Below are 22,461 nucleotides of genomic sequence, written 5' to 3'. Positions count from 1 at the left end.
CTACTTAGCTCATAACCAACTTCAGTTCAAAGTTCTTCACAACATGTATGCAATTGGACAACCCTTCACTTTAGAAGCCATGCATTTTACCAGTTTTTAAATATTAGGTGTACATAATAGCTTGAAACATATTAGGGCAGCAGTGTAGTTACATCATTATTATGGCACTCTTTGACATTGTCTTACCTGGCCTCCCAGATTTCAGGATGCTTTAAGCAAATTGCCTTCCATAGCTTTGCCATTAATTACACATCTTTTCATTCATCAAAGCACCCTTTTTACTTGTTACTAAGCACAAGACGTATCCTAGGTTAAATATAGGTTTTGAAGAAAAATTAATTGTGGAAGTTGAAACAAACAAATTCCTTGGCTTACAAGTCGACAATACCTTAAATTGGAAGAAACACATTGAGCATATTGTTCCCAAATTAAGGTCTGCATGCTTTGCCATGAGAACAGTCGTACCACTCATGACAATAGATACTTTAAAGCTAGTTTACTTTGCTTACTTTCACTCTGTAGTGTCATATGGATTAATCTTTTGGGGAAATTCAACAGACAGTAATAAAGTTTTTTTACATGCAAAAGAAAATAATTAGAATAATGGCCGGTGTCAAAAGCAGGGTTTCTTGTAGAAAATTATTTCGTAAATTTAATATACTTCCACTTGCAAGTGAATTTATACTCTGCTTGCTATCATTTGTGGTGGAAAACATGGTTAAATTTAAAAGAAATACAGATGTACATAATTTAAATACAAGACATAAACATGATCTCTATGTGCCAAATGCTAACTTTACTAAATATCAGAAAGGAGTGTACTATACAGGTATCAAGTTATTTAATCTTTCACCAACAATTAAAAGTCTAAATTATGATATAAAGATATTCAAGCCTGCATTGAAAGATTACCTCTTTACTCACTCCTTCTATTCTGTATATGATTTCATCTCTGCTGAAAATGTTTAAGCTTTATATCAATAATCTACGTATATGTAAAGCAAGTTTTGTATTTATATTTAAAATTCTGAGGTTTATGCATATTAATTTGTAAAATTATTTTTCATACTTGAATTGCAGAATCTGAAATTTATGTACATTGATATGTGAAATACATTCTTGTACTTGTGTTGAAAGTTCTGAAGTGTATGTATATTGTATGAAATGACATGTTCTACATCCTTTGGTTGAGTCCTAAGAAGGATCTATGAAATGTAAATAAACTCTACTCTACTCTACTCTACTCTGCATTCTGCATCATTTCAAAGGATTACTTATTTTTGGTTTTGCCATTGTTCATTGCTGAAGTACATCCTGTTGCATGTTATATCTGCACAAGAGAAATGTCCTTCAAAAATGACGGGATTATGTAAGTGTACATAAACATGTTTATTGAAAATCAAACAAAGCAGCATATAAAAATTAAAATCATTACTTATCCTTGCTTAATTAAAGATCATAACATGATTTAATGTAGTACATGTACATAGTAGGCCATGGATGAACAGTCTTTTGTTTCAGTATACTATTTCAACAATGCAGCATAAACAAAGTAATTATTTCAACAATGCAGCACAAAGTAATTATTTCAACAATGCAGCATAAACAAAGTAATTATTTCATTTCCATAGTTGTGTGTGAGCTTGTTTATTGTTCTGACTGATCTCAGTTTGATGTAGAATCATTCTTTACCAACAAGAACTTTTACAGTGACATAAAAGTACAAAAGAATTTTGAATACGTGATAATTATTGAACTTGGTCACCATGAAGAAAGTTTTTATATTAATGTTTCTTGGATCTTTTGCATGTATGCAACAGTATGTTGAATCACGACCCCTTAATGTCCAACACAATCCAGAAGAAAATGAGTAAGTATAGTAATTTGAAATAAAAACATCAAAGTCTTGTTAAATATTAAAATATTTCATATTCAGTTGTTTCACACACAACCACCATACAAATATTATAAATGGAATGTTTATGGAATGGACCAAGGAACCAATTATAAATAATTTGTAAGTAATTAAATTAAAACCATGTGGTAAGAACAGAGACAATTCATAAAGTCTGTGATACTGTTGTATTTTATTCTTAGAACAAAGTATTAAATACCTAAGAATGTATGCCTTAAATACAATTCATTTCAGCCTGACCACAATAATATGCTTACACTATATTTTGGTTCAGAACAGTCATCTAAATATCATACTTGATTTATATTAAGTTTCTGCAGAGGTGTTATTGTAATTATAACATTTTCTTCACTACAGGCTCAAATGTATTTTTGATTTCATTTTTGTTTAAAAAGAAGCACAGATCTCATTGGTGTTATACATCTAATAAAATATTAATAGATATATTACTTTTCCTTATATCTGTGTTTATTACGTTCACATAATCAGTTTGTATAACCACTGAATTAATTCTTTAAAACCCAGTGGAAACTACATGTGCCACCTACTTTAAATGTGCATTTTTTTATTTGAGTCTTGTATGACTGTGTATAAGCAGCATTAACCAGTTGATTTTTGTAAAAATAAAATAGTGTTTTCTTTTTGGTAGACTGAATTCTTAAACATTATTTAAACAAGCTTCAGCTTCAAAGTACCAATGGAGGTGCAAAATGGAAATAATGCATTTTAAAAATTTGAAATATATACCTACACTCACTGGATGTGGTATGAGAAAACATTTGGAGCCAAAGAAATTTTTTTTGGATTGATCAATGTTTTGCATTAACATAATGTACAATCCAAGGCTATACAGTGAAACCTCTATCCATCGTTCCCGGAACTATCGTTTTCCCGGATGCATCGTCCGTTTTGTTCGGTCCCGAATACATCCCATATAAAATAATGTTACATTTTCCCGCTTCTATCGTTCCTCGAACTATCGTTTTATCGCATCGATCGTTCAAAAATCTTAGTCCCGGCCCACAATTTTCCCGCAATGATCGTTTCTGAGAATTTAAAATGCTGGGTTTAGAGATAAATTAATACCGAAAGACGCATAATGTTTTTGGAATACACAGTAGCGGTAACCTGTTATGTCGCCCAACCAGCACATTCTTTTGGAATGAGGGTCAGCGGTGCAGGGGTGATAGTTGGAGTGAATGGCGGTGCTCATTGTCAGAAATTTTACGATTTTAATTAGGGTGCACACATATTTCGTTCCAGCGATGCCAGATGGCATGTGCAGTGTGAATTTCTTCACAAATGCTTTTATTATAAGTACAAAGGAAAGGCTGGCGGCACTTTTCATTCTTCTGGTTCATCTCGTTTCCAGCGGTTCAGGGTCTTCTACAGCTACGTTTCGTTGAGTTCGGCAGTAATAGTATTTCCATTCTTCCTGTTATTGTCCGCAAAGGGGGTTGGAGCGGTGAGGAAGAGGAAGACGACTAATGCGAGCCCGAAGCTTTGCCGAGTTTTGCCGAAGCGCACGCTGCATTGGCGAAAGTGAAGTCGTTCTTTTATGCGCTTAATATTAGTGAACGTGACGAAGAAAACATTTTGAACGTGGAAAGTGCTCTGTTTGGTCTAAAACGTAAAGTTTCAACAAACCAGTTGTCCATTAAAGACTTTTTTGGTAAAAAGAAGTAACTTTGAAAGAGAAACATTGTTTTTTTTTAAATGTTTAATGCTTTCCCGCATCTATCGTTTTCCCGCATTCATCGTTTTTATTTCCCACCCCCGCCGAAAACGATGCATCGAGGTTTCACTGTAAATAAAAATATATAGCATATGTAGACAATTAGAAGTAACTTTTCACATTCTTGTTTTCAGAGTAAATAAACTTACCGACTACAAATATATTTCTAATCAACAACGTGCCTCTTTAAAGTCAATACTTGGATTTGAAGAGTATCTTGCAGATAGAATGATGAGAGAAAGTGTGTGGAGATCACAAAAGAAATATCCCAAAATTAAACATTTTCCAAATACTCAGATATCTGAAAGAAGCAAACCTGATGACACCATATATGTGCATAATGATAAAAATGAACAGAACTCTTTTTCTCATGAAGACACACCCCAATCAGATGATCTCAGGAATTATACTACTCATAGCGAACATGAAGAAATTCTGGGACATAATGATAATACTGAAGGCAAAAAGGCAATTAATCATCCAGATAATGGGGTAAAAGGAATTCTGAATCAAGTATCATCCCCAATAGTGATCAAAAATGACACAAGAATTAACAAACATGACCATAACTTTCATTCTTCTGAAAGTGAAAATGATAAAGTAAGAAGAATCACAAACCTGACAGATGCACACACTGAAGCTTTAAAAGATAACATAAAAAGAGAGCTTGGCATGGAGCAATTTATAAAAGATATTAACAGCAAAGCATATGATAATGATGTGCATCACACTAATCAAGATCTACAAAATTTAGGACATCTACATGAAGAATCATCTTCTCATGATTATGGTGAAGGGCAAAGCAAAGCTTCAGTAAGTATAAACAATTCAGTAGCATCTCTAATTAATAACACTGTACACAAAAATAGAAACCTGTAAACTGCCTACTGAGATGAAGGAAACTCACAAACTGTACTAAATCATGCAAAATGAATATGTTTTCATTATCACAGCAGTGTGTTCAATAGGCAGACAATTTTCTAGGCTTCTCTCAAAATCATAATCTCTAGATGTTATTCTACCTCTTCACCTCATGAGTTTTTTTGTTTTGTTAGCCATTACTTCCACATATTTCTCTAGCCTTTTATGTTATCCCAATAATGTTGTTTTTCCTGAGCATGTGGCAAAGTTCAGATATATGAGAAGGTTCATAACAAATCAAAATTACATTAATGAAGAAATGAGCAGAATGAATTTGCTACCATGCAGCTTAGAATCTTTTTACTTCCAGTATATTACCTAAAAATGCAAATAAAGATAAATGACACAAAACTATAATTTTACCTACTGTCTTGTACAGGAGTGAAACTTGGTCTCCTACATAAAGGGGAGGGGGACATAGATTGAGAATATTACAAAACAGGGTGTAGTGGAAAATATTTGGAACTAGGAGAGAACAGGAAATTGGAGAAAACTACAAAATGAGGAGCTCTGTAATTTGTACTCTTACCAAATTAAATTGGGGTTAGCAAATGACAGACTATGAGCTCCATGGGGCATGAAGTCAAACAGTAGGGGAAGGTAAAAGAAAAAACACACACAAAAAACATTAATCTGAAAACCTGAAGGAAATTAACCACACGAGACCTAGATGGGAGGATAATATTAATATGGTTCTTAAAGAACAGGATGTGAGATTGTAGACTAAACTGAAATGGGTTGAGACAAGGTCAAATGGCAGGCTCTTGTAAACACAGCAACAAACCTTCAGGTTCTATAAAAGGCAAGGAATATGACTAGTTACACAACTGTTAGCTTTTGAAGGATTCTGCTCCATGGAGTTACCATAAACCATTCTTACATGGTTTTTATAGTGTATACATTTTGCACATTTTATTGATATCTGCAGTCCATGGTGAATTTAAAAACATTTTATTTAAAACTGCTTCACTTAGGCCTATATTTCTGGTAATTTTTCAATATTCAACACTGAATATCATCTTTATTTTTATTCTGTTCATAGGACAACACAGAAACCAAGAGATGCAACTGCATAAATGGAAATGATAAACTAAAACATCCATCACGTACCGTCAGAATAGAGTTACCAGAGGACTGGATACCATCATTTCTTAAAAAGAATGAGACTGAGCCTGATGATGTACACAAGTATGATGGTGTGTTTGGTGGTTTAACTCATTCAAATTACAATAAAGACGTACCACGAATAAAGCGTGTGTAGTGAAAATGAACTCAAGAAAATTTTCAGACAAATGATAACAGGTCTATCTGTTCATGAAGTCCATGGCAAGGAAACAATTGTAATAAAGAAATTTAAGATTATATGTGAATAAAACTGTAAATAGTATTACTGTCTATACGTTTTTATTGAATTTTATGTCCAAATGAGTGGGATTCAATTTCACAATGTGTTCAAGCAGCACAAGACTGTATGCACCCTAGAAAATGTGGCTACTGCAACTGGAATAGATATAATTCAGAATCCCTAGTTTCATGATGGCAAATCTATATTATATGAACAAGAGATGGGGAAAGAATGAGTAAATTTTAAGGCCTACCTTAGTAAGAATATATTTGAAAAGACTTTCTTATTCAAATATCCCATATTTAGGTGGGTCCATCAACAAGGCACAGTGCATCCTCAGGATGTGAACAGAGGAACTGCCTCAAGTTGTGGAGGTTAGCTATGTATATATTGAATAAGCAGTCGCGGACAGCCGATAAGGGGTAGTCCTCCAGTTTGGGGGTTGGGCATAGGGCTAACCCCCCTCACATTTCATGCAAGAACAAGAGCTAGCCAATAAGGATAGGATAGAGTTGAAGATGGACCACATTGAAGAAGCCATTAAATCAACTAAATTAATCACCAGGACCTGGTAGAACCCATCCAGTATTAAGAAGGTAAGGACCACGTATAGAAATATTAAAAAAAATCTGTATGAAACATGTCTTAAAGGTGAAGATATCCCGACAGAACGGAGGATCTCACACACACAACCCCATCCACAAAAAAGGACCCGGAAGACTTCTGGGGGATAGCAGTTATACCTACAGCAGCCTGAATATACTCACAAATTCAGAGAAATATTAAAAACAAACAATCACACGGACAAGCAGAACTCGGAGCGGGCCAATCCATTATCAATAACCAAAAAATAGCTCTCGAGAAACATGTGCAGAGAAAAACACATATAGCAATTATCGATCTGAAAAAAGTGTACGATTGCGTCCCGATAATACAGCTATGGAAATAAATGCAACAAATGGACATAAGAGTCACTCTAATATACGTTACTATAAAGATAACTCCACAAAAATAAAATTCTTATAACACTTACAAGGCCATTTTACACAACGAAAGGCCTTAGGCAAGGCTACTCTTTTTCACCCACTCTATTTAAAACATATTTAGAGGGCACTACAAGGGTAGACACAGAAATGCAGCGGATGATCAAGCTGTGATCGCAGATGATTATGATTTGGGCTATACGAGTCAAAAAATTAAGGAAAAATACGAAAGAACAGGGCTAAATATGAACAAGTGCGAATATCTTATACGAATAAGTCAATGTAACAACTTGCCTTTGGACAATGGAATGATATAAGGTGTTGAAAAATGCTTATATCTAGTGGCGACTTTTAATAATCATAAAATATTAGTGACAAGAAACAGGAAAGAAATATTAAATACAGGAAACCTATTGGAATGAGAAACTCGCTCCTTAGGGAAAAGGGCATAAAAAATGAAACAAAGAATTTATGTAAAAGCATAGTTCAAAGAGCAATGATTCATGGTGCAGAAATCTTAGTAACTGAAATGAGTTATAAATCTAGACGTGAGATTTAGAAATGAAGAGAGAAAAGAAATTAAGGGCATGGAGCAGAACATACCTGACAAAATTAAAAAAGAAAACAATTGGTATGGTTTGGGAACACAAAGCGGATGGCCAAGAAAATACGTAAGTGTGTACAGCCGGAGCAAAGGCGGCCTAGTAGTACGAGAGACGAGCCAATTTAACATCTAAAGACAGCGATGTAGAAACCAGTCATGAGTCAAGTAAAAATTTCGAATAGGTTTGCAATCCTAGAAAACGTTGAAAAGAACACGGAAGTGGATGTCAATAAGGCCTCAGAAAATATACGGGATAACAAGGCCAGCTGTAGTGTAGGAAACCAAAAAATTGTGAAATAATGCATAATCTGACGAAGAATGCTCCATCTTCATAATACGGATGAAGCTGATTAGATTACAATAGCTGCAGGTCCGTACTCGAACAAACAGGGAAATGCATGTCAGTGTAAGGTGCGAAACCAGCAGAACTTTGATGAATAAAAAGGAGGAGCATATCAAAGACCAGACAGGGGAAACAAACACACCCGGGACACATTTGATTAAGGATGAAAATGAGGATTTTCTAGCGGACTCACACAGTAACATAGACAGATGTTAAGATTACTATAGTAAGTTACTAAATGTTCACATAGCTGATCAATTTAATGAGCCTGGAGTACATACAGGAGAGCCCCTCATCCCAGTCCCAAGCCTTACCCAAGTTGAAATTACCATTGGAAAATTAAAAGGTTTATAAATCTCCAAGCATCGGCTCAATTCAGAGCATCTAATCCACGCAGGTGGTAGGGCACTGCACCTAGAAATACACAAACTAATAGTCTCGATTTGGAACCAGTAAGTACTACCACAGCAGTGGAAAGAATAAATTGTCTCTATCCATAAAACTGACGAGGTATCTCTTTGTCGTCATACAAAATTTTATCCAGCATTCTTCTGGTATGGTTAATGATGGCGACAATCAGTGTGGATTCCACCGTAAAAGGTCAACTACTGATCAGATCTTTTGCATTCGACAAATACTAGAGAAAAAGTTGGTGTATAACGGATCAGTACACAAACTATTTGTGGACTTTAGAAAGGCATATGACTCCGCTAGAAGTGAGGTACTGTATGGCATTTTGAACTTGGAATACCAAATAAATTTGTTAGGTTAATCAAGATGTGATGGTTGGGTTATCTAGTAGAGATCGTAAAGGTAAACTTGTTGGATACATTCCCAGTGCACAATGGCCTAAGACAGGGAGATACTTTATCCCCAATGCTTTTTTTAAATTTTGCCTTAACACACTGCATCAGGAAGGGCTCGAACTGAATGGTCTGTACCAGGTACTTGCCTATTCTGATGATGTCAATCTGTTGGGGGATGGTGTGGGTACCATAACCAAGAATGCAGAAACTCTCCTACAGGCTAACAAGGAAATAGGCCTAGAAGTAAATGTAGACAAAAGTAAATACATGGGCATAATACAGGATCAACATCAGCAACAACGGCGGAACGTAAGTATAAGTAACACATCATTTGAAATAGTTTCAAAATATAAGTATCTGGGAACAATAACAAATAAAAATGAGGTCTATGATGAAATTACAGTAAAATACATTCAGAAAACGCTTGTTTTTATTCAGTTCAAAAGCTGTTATCATTCTGTTTGCTAACCATAACACTAAAGATCAGAATATATATATATAGTATGGTTGTTAAACATGGTCTCTTACCTTGAAGCAAGAACACAGTTTACAAGTGTTTGAAAACGGTGCTCAGGAGGATATTTGGACCTGGGAGGGATGGAATAAGTGGGGAATTTAGAATGCATGAGGAGAAGCTGCGTGAATTTTACAGGTCACCTAGCATAGTGAGGATAGTGAAATCTATGAAACTCCAATGGGCTGGACAAGTGGCACTCATGGGGGAAGAAAGGGGTGCATACAAAGTTTTGGTGGGAGACCCTTCTGGAAAACGACCACTAGGCAGACCAAGATGGAGATGGGAGGATAATATCAGGATGGATCTTAGGGAGGTGGACTGAGGATGGTAAATGGATGGAGTTGGCTCAGGATCGTGCAAGGTGGCGGGCCTCGGTGTTGGACCTGCAGGTTCTGCTACCAGGGAGGAAGTTAGTTAGTTACTATTCCAATAACATTTACACACTCAATAGTACACATATTACATAACAAAGCACCTCTCTGTTTGCCTATCTTCCTATGTAACAGAGGACATGTACAGTTTGGTAAGCTACAAACTTCTTAAACACTACAATAAAAATGACTTTACACTTCTGCTATCACTTCAGTTATCATTTACGAATGACTTTATGAAATTCAGAACTTTAATTTATGAACTCTGTTATTGCTTCATCTGGCATGAAGTTAATATGCCGACAGTATTTAAAACATGTGAAAACAATAAACACATACCCATGTGATACCAAATATCTACAGACACTCATAAAATACACCAACAGCGATGTCCATTCTTACAAATAAAGTTTGTTGCTCGCTTTCGAACTGCATAAGCTATCAGATCTCATTAAAGACAATACTTTTTCCTTTCTCATACACTGTATACTAAATAACAAAATAATACAGGTAATTTAGTGATTACACTAGCAAGATTTTGGGATATACTTTAGGGAAGTGCTGATACATCACATTCCAACATACTGAAAAACTGGTAACATTTTTTTTTTTGGGGGGGGGGAGAGAGAGAGAGAGAAATCCAGGTCACTGTGGAATCCAATTTGTAGTCTGTTTCAAATAAAGCTGATCAATATATCCTCTTATCAGCAAGGTGTTTAAAAGCCAAAATGTTGCATGCTTCCATCACCAAGTTGTATTCTCACGGACATCTTCACGCAACTATCAGGGTTACCATTCTGCAGCTACGAATACTGTTGCTTGGTATTTAATGAGAAGATCACATTGCAAGTCTGTGTATGAACATATAAAGGACACTGTTACTGTTTACATTAATAAGATGTTAAAAGCATATAGAAAATTTCAAGTGCTGTCTCTTTCCGGCCCTTTCTTTTTCATCATACATACATATTTATTTCATTATTTCCTCCCTAGTAACAAATCACTTAAGTGACAATTTCAGATACTGTAACAGCATTCCAGTCTACTATTATGCCTCTACACACACTTTATGAAATCATTTTTGGTCTATTCACAGTATAATGAATAAATAATATCAGACTGCATTTATTAAATTTGATACTTATTTTATTACATATTCATATATATCTGTGCAGCTTTTGAATAAGCAACTGTTGTTCATAATGGAGGTTTTTGGGAACAGGGCTACAGACACCCTGGATGTCAGCTGTCCTTTAAGACATCCTTGAGGATACTGCTGCTGTTCCGGCTCAATGGAAATTGGGTGAATGTTGGAAGATGTACTTCAGACAACAAGAGAGGTGACCGACGCTGTGAACTACCAGCAGAACTCAAAGGGGAATCCTGTGACAAACAAAAGTGGAATTTCACTTCAATGCACTGTACTAAATTTTGTGTAAGGTTGACACTTTTTGAGAAATCCAAAAGTTACATTTCGGCTTCATGCACAGCACGACTATAAATGACCAGTACCCAATAAAACCCCACTTGCTTGACACATTTTAGTGTTGATCCACAATACCAAATTTCATCAAAATTTACTACATTGGTTTGGAGACGAACTAAGTAGATGGACAACTGTGCACTCTGTTCAAAAATCACAGTCAACCCTCAATAACATGAACAATGACCTTCTGGAAAATCTATTGATATTCAGATCACACAAAACATACTAAATGAAGGAAAAACGGACTATAACATTTTGTTTATAGTTCACAAAATCCAAACAAACAAAATTACTAAGAGTCTAGACAAATGGTGGGTCAGAGGTGAGGATGAAGGTTAGAAATTGAGATCAAATCTATTAATTTTAATTTTGACAACCATAATTTCTTCCTTACACTTGACTGCTGGAGATGGCCTGCCACTGCAGATTCTATCTTCCTTACAATTTATGACATACTTGATCATTACTAAAGCAGCCTAATTAAGTTAACACCATGAAGCAGAGAGCATGTTGAGAAGCCAACATTTGCTAAGCCAATAAACAAATTCTCTACCTTTTTATGGACTCTTGAAGATGCAATACTGTCTTCACAAGAGCCAGAATAATCAAGTCCAATAAATTTTAATATTATCCTCCCACACATGCCTGGGTCTCTCAAATGGTCTCCCCCTTCAGATTTTCCAATAAAAATTTCATATACATTTCTAATCTTCCCCATGCACACTGTATGACTCATCCATCTCATTGTCATTTATTTGTGCACTGTAACAATATTTGCTGAAGAGAAAAACATAAAACTGGCTGCTGAAATAAAGGGATCTTTAGTGCATTCTATAAATAGGAGCTACAGGAAAGGTGGATGTAAAAGCAAAAGGTTGAGTGATGAGAGATAAGGTAATTAAAAATAGTACCAGTATTAAGGGCACTGCAAAAGTTGAAAACTCATGTAAATGCACAGGCAGTAGAATGTAGCAGACAAAACATATATTGCTGATGTAGATTGTAATGTTATTTAGACTTGTAAGTAGACATCAGCATTTCAGAGGAATATACAACCTCTATTTTTTGGGCAGAAGATGGGATGTTGGTATCTGCTTACAAATCTGCATAGCATCACATTACAACCCAGAAGATCAACACTGAAATCTTCAATGCCATGAGAACCTCACATCACAAAACATATACTCACTGATCTGCTATTAACCTGGGCTACTTCTTGCACTTCTGGTAATAGGCGCAGTTGTGGCTGAGGCCGTGATTCATTCTCAAGAAATCGTACAAAAGCTTCTGACAAAGACTGCAAAAGAACAGTTCATGCTTACAAATTAACAATTTCATGAAGATGGAAGGACTTCTACACTTCACCAATTTTAATGGTATCACTGGGGTAATTTATTTGGAAGTTTCAGAAGATAGCTACGTCTGCCTACATCTGTGTGTATAAATATAAATATAAATAAAGGAATTTACTCTGTAAGGTCTGTCAAATCAAACCTATTCCTAGCATTAGGCACTGAAGGCAATAGAAATTATTATATTAATAAAACAGGGCAGAACTTTCAACACCAGAGGTAGGTAAAGAGCAAAACATTAACAATAAACCATAAAATGTTGAAGCTGTATGAAATGGAAAAATTAACAGAAAAACACATTTCAGGAAATAATATCAAAACAGAATATAAAAAGAAAGGAGAATAAACATTCTTCATTAACTACACTGTTTGTTGTCCAAGTTCACACTAAGCACCTACTCCTGGTGATTGTTTCTGAAAGTAACTGACTTCCTTAATAATGGCAGGAGACACAGGGTTGGTGGTGCTTTCATCACTAGAATAGTACAGAGAGACAAACCTTTGGTAACACAAAGACAGATATGTGCTCTTTCAACAGTCTAAATCACTCTTCCTCACAAGAGCCTAAAACATTAACTACAATAACTTTGTTATGTACCTGCATGTTGGTGGGGCCTTTACCCGGGTGTAGGAGACTCTTGAACCAGCCAGACGGTGATGAACCTGCCTCCAGTCCTACTCTGTCACGCTCTTCCTGATTAAAGTCCAATACAGTTGCCACAATGTGCAACACCTGACTGCGAGTGTTTGGTGTAGCTGTGAAGTACCCCAGAACCAGATTCTTCACAAGATACCTGCACCATTCACAAGCATAGCTGTAGCACAAGTATCCCATACTCTGTATTTCATACTCCAAAAGATTAGTATGCTGAATACCTCAATAAATACTCATCCACAGTAACTGAAAAATTGTACCTGGTGGTCAAAAGTAATTAGATCATCTTTTACAAATAAATATATCAAATTTATTTCATGATTGCTGTCACTGGTGGTTTGTAGTTGTGGGATTTTAATTTTTTCTACTCTGTTGTAAGAATATTATTTGGAAACTCCATTGTCTGAGGCCTGTTTGAAAAAAACTTACACTTAGAATCATACGAAACACATGAATATAAAACGCAGCAAAGATACTGATTGTTAAAGCAAGTGGTACATATAGTTACCACTAGGCATTAGAGTTCAATAATGATTACAAACTAACATATATTTATGCATACACACATATGCGAGGATGTTGGACAAACAAGTTCTGAGGATGTGACTGGATTCAGCTGGATCAGGTACAGTCAAATGACAGACTTTTACATTCTCATAAAAATTAACTAATTCATAACATTTTCCTTCATCACACTCGGCATACCTCCAGCCAGTTCACAATGTATGCATCACCTAAAATGTTCCCCCTGCCCCGGATAAATCTTTATATAACTTATCAAAGACATTTTTGACCAATGTCCTAAGCCACTATTTAATATTCTTTCCATTTTTCTTAATAACACCACAATATGGTGGACTGGTTGATTTACCCTCCTGACTTCATTATCACCACACAGCCACCAATCATAACTCACTTCAGATGAATGCTGGAATATTATCTTCAAGTAGATCACAAATGTCTCTTTTGATACACCTAATGACTGATAATTATATAATGTCCCCATCTCATATGATGGTATACAACCTCTGCTAAATAATATAAAAACAATCAAACTTGTTATGTCTAAATATTTTCAGAACAGCTCATTTATCAGACACTTTCTATTCACATTAAATACGAGGCGCGTCCACAAAGTAAGTTTCCCACTCGTCCCACAGCTAGCAAACCTTATATTGCGCGAAGCGACTGTGCGTACGTGATAGAGCAATGACGTAGCATGGCGCATGCACTAACGGTACTTCCCGCGTTCTCACAGTAGCATCATTGCAGCTGTTGAAGATGGAGGTTCTTATTCCAGCTCCCGCCGACTGTGAAGTGCGGTCAGTGATAAAGTTTTTGAATGCACAGAGCATAGCGCCGATCGAAATTCATCGTCAGCTGTGCCGGGTCTATGGGCCGGTATTGTCTTCCTGCACGATAACGCTAGGCCGCACACGGCTCGACGGACAGCAAGTCTCCTGCAGGAGTTCAGCTGGGAGGTGTTTAATCATTCACCCTACAGCCCGGACCTCGCTCCCAGTGATTTCCATCTTTTCCTACACCTCAAGAAATTCCTGTCCGGTCCGGTCAGCGTCAGCGTTTTGAGAATGACAGAGAGGCGGAGATGGTTGTCACACAGTGGTTCAAATCCCAGGCGGCAGACTTCTACGACACAGGTATTCAAAAGTTGGTCCCACGGTATGACAAATGTCTCAATTCCGGTGGCGAATATGTCGAAAAATAGCTGGACACTTGCTGTATCTGTTGCAATAAATATTTCCATGAAATTGTTTTGTTTCTGTAAACGGCCCCAAGGAAACTTACTTTGTGGACGAGCCTCGTAGCTTGCTACTTTCAAAAATAATATAAAAGAAACTTTGTATAAGTGCTGTGGCAATGTTTCATCTTAATTTTTCATTATTCATTCTTACCACTCATGTAATTACTGATACTTAACACTATACCATCACACAGAGTCAAGAAATTGCAGATAAAATGAAAAATGTCTTCCAACCCAGCAATAAACTTAAATACAAGAAATACATTGTGACTGGAATGTCTTCATGTTCTCAAAGGGAGATAAAGTAAATAATAATGGAGAATTATTATACAACATCCACACAGAATGCCCCCTTCAGTGTTCTGGGCCTTCTATGAACCAAACACTTGTAAAATATAATTAATGTTTAATTATTACATGCAGAACTCCACAATTGTTTCCAAAATGAGTCACATTTACTGACCAGTTTTTAGGTATTCAATGATGCTATTTAAGACTTAAAACTCAACATTGTCATAATTGATTGCCTGAGAGAATTTTATATTATTTAAGGATGCTATTTTAGAGGTCATGTATGAGTGAATGATAAGCAGGTATGGCATATTCATTATTTAAGCATTCACCTGGAAATATAAGGACAAGGAAGAAAACCTAAGTTAGGATACCTGATAACCCAGTCAAGATTTTAACCTGACACATCTTGAGCACACTCTTGCGCCCACCCAGCCTCCTATCCAATGGGTACCAGGGTTCTTTCCTGAGGGTAAAGTGCAACCAGGGCATGATGCTGACCACTCACCCCCATCTAGTGCAGAGGTCAAGAATGAGTAGGAATTATACCTCCTCAACCCCCAAGTGACCTACATGGCATCTTTAGCACTGCCACTGAACACCTGCTTGGTCAAAATTATACAAACAACATATAAATGTGAGGACACAGTGCTGACCTCACCTGTCAACTTTTCCCTCTGCACTGAGACTTGCAGATTGAACTCTGGTCTCAGTTTCTTGCAGCTGGCTGCTTAGTTGGGCAACTGTAACAAAATTTGATATAATAAATTACTGTTCTGTAAAACTTCAAACACTGAAGAGCCACTACATATGTATGACACAGATATAGCTTTGTATATATATCTGCCAATCCATATATACATAAGAAGTTTCATTTCTGAGCTGAGGCTGTTTCCATTTACACATATATGAAGGATGGGGTTTTGTGACATTCACAAACTCTACAATACTGGATCAGGTTAATGAGACTGATAGTTTCAAGTATCACAGTAGCAGTCACTGCTTTAATTAAATTTCATTGTAAGTAAGGTTAGATGTTTGTGACAGACAAAATTTCAGTGAACTCCATCAATATACTTGAAACATTTTTGTTTACTTATTTTAAAATATTATTTCTCATTTCCACAAATCAATAATTCCAAATATAATTACACTTAGTAAATATAACAATTCTTATTAGGAATGTAGCGATTAAAACAGCCTGATATCTAAACTCTAGAAAATATATACAAATTAACAATGTAACAAACTTGCTAAAAATATAACTTTATAATACACACCAGCTCTGATGAATGAAAACTGTTTAACACAGGAACAGAAAGGGAAAATAAAAAATTAAAAAACTTAACAATTTGCTTGAAGGTACTTTGTTTTATTTTTTAATACTGTTCTTCCTAGAATTTACCCTAGACTGAACATTGTTGTCACTAATGGAAAAGAATTAAGTATAACACTGGTAAAGTAATTTAATGAACTAATTGAAAAATTAATGAAAGAAATGTACTGCACATATTTATTTGAACTTGTGTTAAACAAGAACCCATTTGAAATGTAAAAAGTATTCAGCATTTACTACAGAAACAAATTGCTCTATACTTGAATGTACAGATGCTTCTATTGAACCACAACACTACAAACACATCAGAAACCTTCAACACCAAATACAATTATGTGGTGTGTGGATGTGGTGCAAAAGTTTATGTTAAATAATAATGGTATTGATGTATGTGGAGTAACCAAGATATACAAAAGAATTTTTATTCTGACCTTACAGAACATATGTACATCTGTCTGTCCCCTTACATAACTGTAACATCTTGTTCAAAAAATAATAGTCAGGTAAGAATATACAGTATTTTGTAGGTTAGATGATTTCCATTTGCAGATTATAGCCAATAACAACATATTGTTTCAATTAATTAATGAAGTGTGTGTAAAATGCTTTCATTCAGTGGTCTCCATTCCTGTGTTTTCATCTCACTGCTGTGCAAACACATCCCCTTTCATACTACAAAACTAATCTATGTCCATAACTTCTTTTTAATTTTCTTGTTTTCTTGTGCATGGTAACCATTTATGCATATCCATAAGCAATCCATGTCCACCACTGTTTTGTTTCCTGGAAAGTGTTTAGTGCATCAAGCAATCATTATATAGCACCACGGTAGTAAATAAAATAATATTGGGGAACACAAAAACATACTTGTAAGACTGTCGTAATAAGTCAGAATTTCTATTATGTATGTCTATAATTCATGTTAAGGAAAACAACACAAAGAATTAGTATTTTCATTAGTACCTAATAAAAAGCTAATGTTTCTTGTTTATTTAAGAGTTATTTAATAGCATTGTCAGTAGTTTATATTATAAAATGTCAAATAAGAGGAAGACTGACAATTTTTCTACCATAATGCAGCCAATCCCAATGCAGAATATGTTTCCTTTTCAAATTCATCATGCATCTAGAAAAATGGTTACCCATTCTGAATAACAGAATCATCGCAGAATACAGTCTTGCAATAAGGGATTTAGAGACTTTTAATACAGGAGATCTCAATGTATGCATTAATACAGACATAAGATTCTATGTGCACTGTGATGAAATTTCTAGTACATCTATTGTTTCTTAATTAAATTAATGATGCCCTCTCAACCATCCAGATTATAGCGTTAATAAAAGGAGAATTCAGGAAGGCTGGAAAAGTGGTTGTCATATTTAAAGCATTCACCTGGAAAGACTAAGAAAAACCACAAAATTTTACAATGACAGTTTTCAAGCTGAAAACAAAATCCAGGGCAGCCTGAATATGCAGCAGGAGTAATAGCCACTTAAACTGCAATGTTCAGTCTCCTCAGCATAGTGCTGATTAAACTTCATCAGAGTCCAAGACCCAAGTCTACAATTTATTTGCTATATATTATGCCAGAAGGAATAGGGTGTAACATACTCAAACCAGTCAAACTCTTTTAAAATATCTTACAATTTAATGTAGTGGATAAATCTACAGGGTCAGGGATTCGCATGCTCCATGTCAACAAATGTCATACCTAATACATTAACAAACCATTTATACATTTGTTTCCATAAGCTGTCGCACGGGTGCATAAAACAGCAATTTCGTCATGCAAGCTTTGTTCAAACTGAAACCAGCAAATGGGATTAATTTGGTCACTGGGATATGGAGAAGTATAAACTGAGAGACAGAATTACTGTCAATTATTTACAAAGGAAAATATTACAGATAACAGAGAAAATAAATTCCATGTACAGAACATCAAAAATTATATATTTCCTAAAGTATGAACCATACAGGGAAAATAAACATAGGAATGGCAAGAAAGAGATGGAAACCAAAAGAGGCCATAAACTTACTGCATAATGAAAAACAAGACTAGGTTAGTCTGGATTAATTATATTTGTTTCAGCTGCTAAATAAATACCTTAAAGATATGGTAACTATGTGCAGGAAGTGAAGACCAGATAGTACCATGTGTGAACTAAATGTCAGTTTGAATTTCAGACCAGAGATCAACTATCCTGCCTGAGGTTCTGTGCTTTGCCTCATCCCTGCAGACAAATTCTGGGGCATTATTACCACTTCCTTCCACAGCACATCCAATGCATCATTCAGAACCATCCTACTATTCAATACTATACAACACATGCAAATTATTTAATAAATAAAGAAAAATAATAATGGTTACAGATTTTATAAATAATTATTTTGGGATGTGTAGATTTATTCCCTTAACGGATGAAGCCTTCACCTTTGTCAAACCATCACATATGTAAATTTTGGAAACGTTTCAGATAATGTTTTTGATTTGTCTATGGTTTATTTAAAGATAATGTTACTACCTAAGACTGTATAGCATCAGATGATAGGACGTTAACTGAATAATGATTTGAAAATGTTATGGACGGACACATTCATGGCCTAATTTAAAGTACGATCATAGTATCTGCCTGGTGGGACCAAGGAAAAACACAGAAAATACAATCTCCCTTTTCTGCAAAGAAGGAAAATGTAATGAGAAAGATACATTGTGAAACCATCCAACTTCGATCAATACAATCTGGTACTAAGAGAAATCAGTAGAACCAATAGAACTGTCATCTGGATAAACAAGACAAAAAAACAATAAGTGGTATTATTACTGAGGATATGTCAAGTATAACTGTCAACAGAAGAATAAACCACAAAATACATGCAATACCATGGTTATCACAGCTGTTTTATACACACCACAAATGAGTCAATCCGCAGAAGTGGCACTCCCTCAGTCCTCCAACATACGTAACTTATGTCTATAACACCACTGAATGGCTCTGAGTCATTACTTCCAGCTGGCGGGTGAACAGTCGAGCATGAACGGCAAGGCGGAAGTATGACACAAGCACTGGGTGGTTTAGTAAGCTCACCAGTACCTGATGTAATACTCACGCCTTGACGCCCGCCACAAGCATCAAGGCTCCATGCGAGGGGAACATTCACTACCTGATGCATGCAGCTAATCATTCAAACCAAACCTGCAGTTGTGTTGCTGCTGCCTGCCACTTTCAATCTTCTTAGCTACAGTACTCATAACACATAATGCATTCATGACTCTTTTAACAAAATATAAAAAATACCTCATGCAGCACAGAACATTCTAACTTCTCTAATTTATTACAGAGAGATGCAATGAATTAAAATACTATATTTTGCACAAATAAGCATAAATTTTAGTCATATTTAATTTCATCTACTACATCTAAATAAACCCTATGGACATCAGAGATGTTAGTGCATACCTCTCATAATTATGCAATTAATATGTATTACAAACACAAAATATATCTTCACTGAATGTACAGGTACTAAAGAAAATTATGATAAAAATAAATATAATGTGAGTACAACATACAAGTGAATAGATCAATAACAAGTAACTTCAACAAATAAAATTTAAGTTGCACAACACAACAAATAAATTTAAATTAAAAAATATGAAAATTAAACAAAGAAAGATGGTAATTTATGAGACTCCTTTTAATGACTTCAAATTTTGGCAGAACAGGAAATAAACTTAAGAGAACAGCAATAAACTAATATGAACAAGAAAGATGTGAAGAAAATGGACAATAAAAATATATAAACACTATCTCACAACTGCAAAACAAAGAGAACTCCAGCAACAGAGACTAGTTTTCACATTACAACTGACTTACTCCCCCTGACCTCAATGCAGTAATCTATGTTCACACCCAGGACAGTTCCAGTGGGATTTGTGGTAGACAGTGCTACTGGAACAGCATTTCTCAGAGTTCTTAAATGCTGGCACCAATATAATTCCAACACTGTTTTATTTTCACAAATAATGGGCTTGTTAGTGGCTGCAGTTTCATTGTGATATACTGTCTCACTCCATCACACCAATAAGCAAACTTATCCTTGATACTGGTGGCTGATAGGTGTTCAAGAAATGTATTACTACAGAAGTCAAAGATTTATCATTATTACCATAAAAGGCAACCACTGGGCCCTTCCCAAGCCAGTTTAATAGAGAGGACATTTCTGCAATAAATTCCCCTCGGTTTCATAAGCATTTCCAAGGCCACCGTGGAACAAACAAAACTAAACTAGTGTTAAACATACAAGATGCAGACTGAAATAAACTTACAAGATATAAAAAAATTGTCAGCTTACCATCTTATGTAGCTGTTTTAGCAATGTTCATTTCAGGTAAAAAAAATTACAGTAAAACAATGGTACTAATTAAATGAACTGAATTAAGACAGAGATCATTAAACTGAACACTAAGGACATGAAATAACCAAATAACAAACATCTAAATGGCATGGCACCTCCTTAGTTTGGCCAACATGTCTAAAAGACCAATTTCCCTAAGTTACATTTTTTTTTTGGAATCTGAAAAGGCACATATTCTTTAATGACTTCACACTTTCATAGATGTAATTTGCCTATAGAAATGATGATTTAATCTTATCATGGAGTACTTACCATGACTACTTACTAATGGAGTACAATAATTTTAGAATTCCAGAGGCTCCACTAAAAATGATTTAGAAAACTTCGGCATAAAAACAGAAATCTGAAATCCAATGGAATACACATAGTCTCCCACTTCAATGACTCTGACATTCTCTGACATCAAGGACTCCACATTAAGAGCAAAACCAACTTAGTATTTGTGCAATTAACAATGCAATGCACATTTGAGACAAAAGAGACCTATAAATTTAGGGGGTTATGGAACCACTTACTGATATGTGATAGCAATGACATTGATTAATACTTCATGTCTGATTAAATCTCATATTTGTAACCCTCCTTTCTTGGTTAAAAAAATCTGGGCATCTTGCCTTTGGTCAGGAATGTTACCAGAATTTTATAACAATCTGTATACGGCAGAACTATCCATTTTTTTCCAGGATTTCTAAGCCACAAATATGTCCTGAAAACCGGGACTACATGTCACAGTATAAATGAGGAAATCCCAAATGATATCTACTACATTTACCTGGCAAGAGAATTGTAAGACGTATTTAGCCACTCGATTAAGAATAATTTCATATTCCACTCTGGGAGTAAAGAATTTTATTAAATATATTATGTGGAAGCCAAATTTATTTATTTCAGGACAACAGAAAAAGTTGTAACTTAACAAAGACAAAAATGTTACTACAAAACAGAACTACATCAATCCTCTGGAACCCTAAACACATGCTTAGTTAACGCTAAAAAACTTTTAATTCAGAACACATTCATATACATGCAATACCAAAACCTTGTTATATTCCTCATTATGAAGCAACGGAACAGCCATACTGTCCACAAATGTTAACAAGATGAAACCTGCGTGAATATGTACGACCACCCCTCAATTACTAAAGAAAGTTAAGAAGAAAAACTGTGCAAAATGAGAACTACTGTGTTGAAGAAACATATCAAACATAGTAGAACCTTGTTATACTTTCAAGACCCCAACTTCTTTCCTTTATGCTAAAACTACATGTTTGTGACAACGGTGAGTCATCATAAACATGGGATTGAGTGGGGGAAACACCCCCCCCCCCCCAACTGATTGACAGAAACAAGTAGTTTCTGAAACATTGTGTTTGAAAACATTAAAGATGATGGTCAATGTCCAAAATAACAAATTATTTTTTTTAAGCTCTAGTTTGGCACTAATTATTGGCTGTTGTTCCAAATACTCGATAACAGTTGTAGAAAAGTTCTCACATTATCAGTTTGACCTTGACTACAAATTTAATTGTCTTCACACAACAGCACAGTTATGACAGCATGAAATATCCAGTTTTATCTGAAATGATTCACATTACAGCACAAAATCTATGACCATCTAATTA

General features: G+C 35.3%; 2 protein-coding genes across 6 annotated transcripts in view; one reads left to right on the top strand and one right to left on the bottom strand.

The window, feature by feature from the left end:
• Nucleotides 1-1,443: 1,443 nt before the first annotated feature.
• LOC110832687 (uncharacterized) lies at nt 1,444-5,958 on the top strand. The gene is made up of 3 exons (XM_022069929.2): nt 1,444-1,870; nt 3,785-4,463; nt 5,614-5,958. Exons 1-3 carry the CDS (start codon nt 1,767-1,769, stop codon nt 5,830-5,832), a joined length of 1,002 nt encoding a protein of 333 aa, XP_021925621.2. The 5' UTR covers nt 1,444-1,766; the 3' UTR covers nt 5,833-5,958.
• A 3,102-nt stretch (nt 5,959-9,060) lies between these two features.
• LOC110832685 (uncharacterized) overlaps nt 9,061-22,461 on the bottom strand; it is a 111,826-nt gene continuing 98,425 nt past the window's right edge. For 4 of the 5 annotated variants that reach the window (XM_087353562.1, XM_087353561.1, XM_087353563.1 and 1 more), the window contains 4 exons: nt 15,748-15,829; nt 12,977-13,172; nt 12,216-12,323; nt 9,061-10,923 (listed from right to left, as the gene is read on the bottom strand). In XM_087353562.1, coding sequence (XP_087209688.1) covers nt 10,783-10,923; nt 12,216-12,323; nt 12,977-13,172; nt 15,748-15,829 — 527 coding nt within the window. In that variant the 3' untranslated portion in view covers nt 9,061-10,782. Of the gene's footprint in view, nt 10,924-12,215; nt 12,324-12,976; nt 13,173-15,747; nt 15,830-16,434; nt 17,206-22,461 lie in introns of those variants that run through there. The other variant, XM_087353565.1, reaches the window with a different exon arrangement.

The sequence above is a fragment of the Zootermopsis nevadensis genome, unplaced genomic scaffold (assembly GCF_977971745.1).
Source record: "Zootermopsis nevadensis isolate Lab colony 2312 unplaced genomic scaffold, Znev_1.0 Znev_ptg000022l, whole genome shotgun sequence".
Lineage (NCBI taxonomy): Eukaryota > Metazoa > Arthropoda > Insecta > Blattodea > Termopsidae > Zootermopsis > Zootermopsis nevadensis.
This window is presented reverse-complemented; position numbering and strand designations above follow the sequence as displayed.

Excerpts from the sequence above, each read along its gene's own strand:
- LOC110832687 (XM_022069929.2), top strand. The coding sequence starts at position 1,767 with ATGAAGAAAGTTTTTATATTAATGTTTCTTGGATCTTTTGCATGTATG. Across the intron at positions 1,871-3,784 it reads CACAATCCAGAAGAAAATGA|AGTAAATAAACTTACCGACT; the intron begins GTAAGTATAGTA and ends TCTTGTTTTCAG. Across the intron at positions 4,464-5,613 it reads AAGGGCAAAGCAAAGCTTCA|GACAACACAGAAACCAAGAG; the intron begins GTAAGTATAAAC and ends TTCTGTTCATAG.